General features: G+C 45.4%; 2 protein-coding genes across 2 annotated transcripts in view; one reads left to right on the top strand and one right to left on the bottom strand.

Annotated features, from left to right (window-relative positions):
• Positions 1 to 261: 261 nt before the first annotated feature.
• LOC118089149 (leucine-rich repeat-containing protein 52-like) lies at positions 262 to 2,307 on the bottom strand. The gene is made up of 2 exons (XM_035123566.1): positions 1,668 to 2,307; positions 262 to 518 (listed from the first exon to the last, which is right to left on the bottom strand). Exons 1-2 carry the CDS (start codon positions 2,305 to 2,307, stop codon positions 262 to 264), a joined length of 897 nt encoding a protein of 298 aa, XP_034979457.1.
• A 2,912-nt stretch (positions 2,308 to 5,219) lies between these two features.
• The window catches only part of ADCY10 (adenylate cyclase 10), a 64,863-nt gene continuing 61,934 nt past the window's right edge, over positions 5,220 to 8,148 (top strand). The window contains exons 1-3 of the mRNA XM_035123567.3: positions 5,220 to 5,422; positions 5,967 to 6,071; positions 7,565 to 7,603. Coding sequence (XP_034979458.2) covers positions 5,272 to 5,422; positions 5,967 to 6,071; positions 7,565 to 7,603 — 295 coding nt within the window. The 5' untranslated portion in view covers positions 5,220 to 5,271. The remainder of the gene's footprint in view (positions 5,423 to 5,966; positions 6,072 to 7,564; positions 7,604 to 8,148) is intronic.

Raw genomic sequence — 8,148 nt, 5'->3', positions numbered from 1 at the left:
ACTTGACTCCTTTGATGCTTCGTGGGCCGAGACTTGCACCTTGGAAGCATCCAATCTCCCATGTCCTTTGCCCTGGCGCTGACACCTGGCAGAGTCAGGCCCCGTTCTATACCGCAAGGTTATACTCGGGCACACACAGGTGGGGGAAAGTGAGACCTTCCTCGGAAGGTGGGGAAACGCCCGCAAATGGATTTTGCAGTGAAACAGAAGGGCTACAAGGCATTAGCCATTGACACTTCTCAGAGCTCCAAAACAGCAGGTCTAAATCGGGCTGTATTCCTCCTCCTCCAATTCCTCGTCCACCTTCGTTACGGGGTGGTAATATATCACTGCGAATACACCAACCAGCCAGGCCACCAGAGTTCCTCCAAAAAAGATGAAGATGGCAAGCAGACCCAAGAAGGCAAAATCTTGGAAGTCTAAATGCACAAGGCAGTGGTAGTGGAGCTTCGTTTCGGCCACATTGATTGTCAGACCCTTGAGAAGTTCTGGTTTGTTGCAAATCATTTCCTCAGCGTCTGAAGGAGGGGGAAAAACAAACAAATTTAAGAGGAGTTACAGTCAGTATTTTAAATTGTGGCTGGTAAATGTATAATAGGACTACACCTTAACAGACCAAGGACAAGCAAAAAACGAATATTTGCGGCAAGAATGTTACTTGCCCAAAAATGGAAATAAAAAGTCCCAGCAAAGGAAGAAGGATACAAAAATGTATGTAACTGCAGAAAGAGGGGGAAAGAAGTCAGGTTTTAAAATGTCAAAAAGATTGTAAAATCAGTGAAATGTATAATGTGGTTCCCTAAATTTATTTTTAATATTTTCTGAATAACCAAAATAACTTAATTTGCTCATTTATTCATCTACTTTAAATATATACTCTTATGAAGTGGCAGGTTATTACAATAATCCTGCCAATATTCCTGTCTTTTTACAATTTATCTGTAAATATTCAATAAACCATTTCCATTCTTTTATAAAAAGTTTGTTATCTTGATTTCTTATTCTTCCGGTAAGTTTTGCCATTTCTGCATATTCCATAAGTTTTTGTATCCATTCTTCCTTTGTTGGGACTTCTGCTTCATTCCATTTTGGGGAGAAAAACATTCTTGCTGCTGTAGTAGCATACATTAATAAATTTCTATAGTTTAGGTAGTTCTGTCCCTATAATTCCCAAAAGAAAAGTTTCTGGGTTGTTTTTTTTTTACAAACGTTATTTTAAACATCCTTTTCAATTCATTATATATCATTTCCCAGTAAGCTTTAACCTTACTACAAAATCACCAAATATGATGAAAAGAACTTTCTTTCTCTTTACATTTCCAACACTTATTTGATTTAGACTTATACATTTTGGCCAATTTACTCGGTGTTAGATACCATCAATATATTATTTTCATATCATTTTCTCTTAGACCATAACATGCTGTAATTTTATATCCCACAATCGTTCCCATGCTTCCATGTCTATATTATGACCAATATCTATTGTCCAATGTATCATTGAGTATTTTACTTGCTCATCCTTTGTCTCCCATTTTCCCATGCTTAGCTTCCTCTTCCTCCTTGGTATCGCTTCTCGGGGTGCCTCGTCCTCGGTGGGCCGGCCCTGAGTGCCTGCAAAGAGGAGAAGGCGCCCCACAGAATTCACACCTGGGGAAAGGTCTCACCTGGATACACAACATCAGTTTTCTTCAACCAGTTGCAAAACTCCAAGAAACTGCAGTCGCAATTCCAGGGGTTCCCCTTCAGTTTCAAAGTATGAAGGTTGCGCAGATCTCTGAATAATTCGCCGCCAATGTACGTCAAGCCACAGTCGCTCATATCCACGAATCTCAGAAGGGGGTTGCTGTCAAAGGATCTGTCCTTCACTTCCACCAACAACGGGTTGTTTGAGAGATTCAGCAGCACCAGTCTGTTGAGTTGCGAGAAAGTGTGAGGGGTTACAAAAGAGATTCTATTGAAACTGAGGTCTAGGTATGTCAACTTGACTATACCAGGGAAGGTGAAATCCAGGCCCATTTCTAACAGGTTGTGGCTGCAGTCCAGATAGACCAGTTCGTTCAGATAGCTCATCTCTAATATTGGCAACGTGACGAGTTTGTTGTCGGACAGAATCAACTCCCTGGTGGTCAGCGGAATTGAGACCGGAACTTTGTCTAAAGACTTCCTGCTGCAGTCCACTGAGTTTTCTACACAGCTGCACGTTGCTGGACAGCTAAGGCCCTTTCCTGTCCATTTTATTACAATGAGAACGGCTATCCACAAGGGTGTGGAAGCACCGAAAGATGGCAGAAGAAGACGGCCCATCCTATGCACCTTAAACGGAAGAAGGGTTTCCCTTCAGCACTAAAGGAGAAGTGCTTCCTGCTGCTGGAGCAGCTCCCCTGTCATCCCAGTTGGTACCAGTTGTCTTTATGACATCACCAGTTTGGCCCACAAATCTGGAGTTATGATGTATCAAGGAGTTACTGCCTAGGTCATATATTCTTGTTTTTTTTTTAAATTGCATTTTCAAAAACAGGAACAAAGAGCATATTTAACCCCCTCCCCTCCCCCTGTCCCACTTACAACGTCATACCAAATACGGCATGTATACATATACCACAGGCATGTCCAACAGGTAGATCGTGATCTACTGGTAGATCACTGGATGTCTGTGGTAGATCACTGTCTCCCCCCAAAGCAGCTCAGCAACTTTGGCTCCCTCTACATCTTTGCCCTGAAGCTCCCAAAACAGGGCTTTCCTTCCTTAAAAAAAAGAGCTCAACTTTGACCCGAACCCCACAAAACATGGATGTCTTTCCTTCCTAAAAAAAAGCTCAACAACCTCGACCTGAACCCCTCCAAAAGGGGGTAGATCACTGCCAGTTTTTAACTCTGTGAGTAGATCACAGTCTCTTGGAAGTTGGCCACCCCTTGTATACCGTATGACTTCCCTTCCATCCTTTTCCTGGTTCCTTTTGCTTTTCTACTGCTCCACGTAATCCACAACTTTTTAATCATCCAATTTGTTATCTATAAAAAACTCTACCTGCTGGATTCAGGTAGGTAGTACTGTTGGTGTGATGCAGTCGAAATATATAAAAAAAATAAAAAAATTGTCCAGTAGCACCTTAGAGACCAACTAAGTATGAGCTTTCGTGTGCATGCACACTTCTTCAGATACACTGAAACAGAAATCACCAGACCCTTATATATAGGGGGAGGGTGGGGTGGGGTTTTTCTCAGGAAGGTAGTAGGAGATGGGTGATTGACTCAATGGGTATGGTAAACCTGTTGACGACTGTTAACAACTGCAATTAGTCCTACAGGAAAAAACAAGGGATAGTATGCAGATGATTAGCATATGTAATGAGACAGGAATCTAATATTCAGACCAGGTCTCTCTATAGTTTTCAGTTTAGTGATAAGTTGTACGGTAATTCAGCAACTTCTCTTTCAAGTCTGTTTCTGAAATTCTTTTGCAATATATATATATATATATATATATATATATATATATATATGTGTGTGTGTGTGTGTGTGTGTGTGTGTCTGGTGACTTCTGTTTCAGTGTATCTACACCATAAGCCAATATTCTTGTCTACACCATAAGCCAATATTGGTCTTATGCAAGTTTACCCAGCAAGGCTTCCCACCAAATATCCCAGGAATTCTAACTGGGGTGTGGGGCATGAGGCATCCCTCCAGAGCGCCAGTTCCCAAGTTTCCTGGGGAGAGGGAAGGACAGTAAAGCTACTTTAAGTCTGTGCTATAGATTTGCCCTTGGAAGGGTAAAAGGGTGAAATAGTATTGGGAAATGATCTATAATGAATTGGAAAAAAATGTTTAAAATACTTCACCCCCCCCCCCAAAAAAAAACCCAGAGTCCTTTCTGTTGGGGATAATTCAGACTGAAATTCCCAGGTGTCAAGAAAGGTTATATATGTATGTCACTACTGCGGCCCGTGTTTTGTTAGCCCCCAAATGGAAAATGAGCAAGGTCCCAACTAAAGAAGAATGGCAACTTAAGTTGACAGAATATGCGCAGCTTGCAGAGTTAACATACAGAATAAGAGATCAAGAAGAACATACGTTTAGAGAAGATTGGAAAACGTTTATTCTATATATGGGAAATCATTGTGTACAGCTGAAAACGCTGGCAGCATTAAGATAAATTCAATAGTTCTGATGGATGTAATGATGGAATACTGAATGGGTATAGTCTCCGTGAAATATGCAGGGATTTATGATATGTAAAATGAACCATGGAAAGAGAAGAACGGAAGTCATTGCTACTTTAAGGATGTAAAATGGTTTCTTCCTGCCCTGCCTAGAGGGAGGGAGGGGGCTGGGCTGAGCTGGCTGAGTGCCATTTTGGGCAGCCCCTCTCCAGACCCATCCCTTTTGCACCATTCATTTTCCCTCCGCCACCGCCATCACCACCCTGGTGCTCCTGTGGGCCAGAGAGCAGTGTGGATGAGCTCGCTTTGCCTACCCATGAGAAGCAGCGGTGGCGGTGGTGGCAGCCCCTGGGAAGCTAAGTGGCCAGCACCGAGGGCCTTCTGGCGGTTCCCTCATTGCGAGAAGTGAGGTTACAGGGAACCAGACAGAGGGCCTTCTTGGTAGTGGCACCCGTCCTGTGGAACGCCCTCCCAGCAGATGTCAAGGCAATAAGTAACTATTTTACTTTTAGAAGACAACTGAAGGCGGCCCTGTTTAGGGAAGTTTTTAATGTTTAATGCTGTACTGTTTTAATATTCAGTTGGAAGCCGCCCAGAGTGGCTGGGGAAACCCAGCCAGATGGGCGGGGTATAAATAATAAATTAATAATATTATTATTATAGTGGAGCGGTTGCGGCTGGGGGTTGGGGGTTGGAGAGGAGGACTACTTGCCCCCCTCGTCTCTTCTTCCAGCTCCCCCCCCCCGAGTGCTGCTTCTCCGTCCCGCCACAGGGTCTGAGGGACAGTGGACTGGCCAGCGGCTAAAAAGATTTGCCGACCCCTGAGCTGGGTGGGGGCATGCAGTGGCCCTTGGCCCAGTAGGTTCCTTGGCAAAATGAGTACGTTTAGCCTAGCAACCGTTGTTAGGAAGGAAACACCTTTAAGTAACTGCTATTGGAGAAGAGCCCGCTGTCACTTCATTGTGACATGCGGCTGACCCAAGAGATGCTGCTGACGACGCAGGTGTGGGAAGGAGCCACCCCTCCCGGTCCCAAGGCGCCAGGGAAGAAGTCCTAATGCCTCTCTTCGCCAGCTCTGAGACAGAGTCTCCATAAATGCTCAGCAAGAATGACCAGTGACGACAAGAAGCAGATTGAGATCTCAAACCTCGGCAAAGTAGCTGCTCATGTCCCCGACCTCATAGTGTATGGCGATTTCTCCCAGGAAGTGCCTTTCATCGAGAGCTTCGATGGCGTGCTGCTCTTTGTGGACATTTCAGGTAGGCCAAGGGAGATCGGGGTCAGGAGTCAGGGGAGCAGATTTTGGAGGCACCTCAAAGAAAGAAAGAAAGAAAGAAAGAAAGAAAGAGTTGAGAGACTTCAAATTGTTGTCCCGATGGGTAAAGGATGCGCAACCCCCTCCGTACTGAAAATAAATCCAGCTTCTCAGGCATTCATATCATTTCATGCCACCCCAATCTCCTCAGCAGGGCGAGAATCCAGGGGTTCCAGTGCTTACGCAGAGTTTGGAAAGGCGGCACAGCAGAGACTGTGGTGTCTTTATGACATATGGGTGATTTACACAGAGCCTGATGGGGAGGAGTTCAAAGCCTTGCACCCCGAGAGGGTCTCTCGCTTCTCTCATAGGTTTGGATCCAAAACAGAAACCAGCATAATAAAATATTGGGGGGGGGGAAGAGAAGGAAGGAAAGAAACCCTCTCCCAAAGTGATGTGAAACCTTCCGCCTGCCTTTCCCACTTCCATACTCTTGGCTGTAACTCAAGATGTGTCTGGTTAATAGCAAGTGCTTACATATCTTACAGGATTCACGGCGCTGACTGAAAAGTTCAGCATGACCACCAACCTCGACCGCAGTGCCGATGAGCTAACACTGGCCCTTAATAACTATGTGGGAGACATTGTGGAAGGTAAGTAGGGCAACTTGAGTGCCAAGACCCCATAACCCCGCAGTTCCTTAGTAGATAATGAGCACACGTACACCATTATTTTGGTTTATGGGTTGAAATAGGCCACAACCTTATTGGTTACAGATGCAAGTGGTTTGGTGAAGCCAGGCTATATCTGGACTCCTGCCCATCTGCAGGGCGTCCAACTAAGGGTAAACCACCAATAGAGCCCTATGACTTACATCAAATAGGGGCACCCCGAGGGGTCCCCGTTGGGGTTGTGGCATGGCCCAAGCCATACCTGCCAAGTTGCTGTCGGAGAAATAAGGGACTGGGCAGAAAGTAGCAGACTGGAAGTAGTGCTGCCGCCATTTTGGAACTGGGCGGAGCATGCTCAGAAGTGACTTTTGATGCTGCTTTGCCCAGTTCCAAAATGGCCACCGCGCCAGAAGTCGCACTGCAGCCATTTTGGAACTGGGCAGAGCAGCATCAAAATTGCTTCTGAGCATGCTCCGCCCAGTTCCAAAATGGCCGCCACGCCAGAATAAACCGGGGGAAAACAAAAAAAACCATTTTTTCAGCTAGGAACAGCTGGAAAAACTGGGATTTCCCGGGGAATACGGGAGACTTGGCAGCTATGGCCCAAGCCCATGTCTGGGCATCAGACAGGATCCACACCCCTGAATCCCTTGAACAGGATACCTTTGACAAGGAGGGGCAGGCGGAGGCTACAACCTCCCCTCATAGCCCTTGCATTGGTTCCAGAGATATTCTATCATCCCGACACTCAGACAGTGCCGGGAAGTGCCGGGCGAACCATGCAAGGGCTAAAATATGACCAGGACCAATTTTGAGCTGACCTAAGTCCTAGGTAGAAAATGAAAGATCAGAGGTTGGAATGGGCTTCAGTCGCTGCCACCTTTGTTCAAAGGATTTATGATGGCAGGGCTAGAAGAGACTCCGGCCGAAATGGATGGGGCTTTGTTGACGCTGTCAGTCACGATAGGCAGTCGAGGGCCAGATGGACCAAGAGCTGGACTCCAGGAGTCCAGAAATGGGGGAGCAAGTGGAGGGCACCCCCTTTTGGCACTGCCCCGTGGCTAAGCCCAAGTTCAGAGCACTCTCTTGATTGGATCAAGGTTCAAATCTCAGATCATCTTGAACTCTCCTGAGGGCTCAAGCCTGGATTTTAAACCGGGAATTGTGGCGCACCAGCACTCACAGTTGCTATAAGGGCGATTGATACCGGTGGACTAAAGTAACAGCCTTTAATTAATGTCCACAGAGAGGAAAAGCAGCAGAAAGTGGCAGTGCCCTTTCTGAGTTCTAACTGTAGCTTTCTTTCCTTTTTCCTCCTGGTAGGGGCTGAGGTGTTGAAGTAAATGACCCCAGTTTAAAACTTTATACCCTTGCCTGTCTTCCTAAGGTATTTAGAGCACACAGAGAGTTAGAAGAACTGTGGAAGCAGTGGAAGATTCTTCTGTAACCCTTCTCCCTTTCTCTTTCCCTTGCAGAGGTGTTGGTGTTCGGAGGAGATGTCTTGAAATTTGCAGGTAGGACCCTTCTGTGGGTGGGCGTCGCACCTGTGTGTGTATGTGTGTGTGCTTTCAATTGTATGTTCCACAAATCCAAGTCTTTCTTCTTTTTTTGTATATAATTTTTAATAAATTTTCTGTTTTACGATTTAAAACACCCTTAAGATATCAATGATTTCCTTTCTTCCCTTTCCATGGTTCATTTGACATATCATAAATCCCTGCATATTTTCAAAAAACTATACCATTCAGTATTCCATTACTGCTTCCATCAAACTTATTTACACTTTTGAATTCCTCTTAATGCTGCCAGCGTTTTTAACTGTACACAACTTAATATATTCGCTCGTTTTCCATTTGGGGGCTAACGAAACACGGGCCGCAGTAGTGGCATACATAAATAACCTTTCCTGACACCTGGGAATTTCAGTAACAAATCCAAGTCTTTCTGAAGGAACATCTCCACCCTCATCGTTCTGCCTGGACACTGAGGTCCAGCTCCGAGGGCCTTCTGGCAGTTCCCTCACTGCGAGAAGTGAGGTTACAGGGAACCAGGCAGAGGG

This window comes from Zootoca vivipara, chromosome 7, assembly GCF_965207765.1.
Source record: "Zootoca vivipara chromosome 7, rZooViv2.hap1.1, whole genome shotgun sequence".
In the NCBI taxonomy this organism is placed as follows: domain Eukaryota; kingdom Metazoa; phylum Chordata; class Lepidosauria; order Squamata; family Lacertidae; genus Zootoca; species Zootoca vivipara.
The sequence above is the reverse complement of the archived record's forward strand: the minus strand, read 5'-3'. Positions and strand labels throughout refer to the sequence as shown.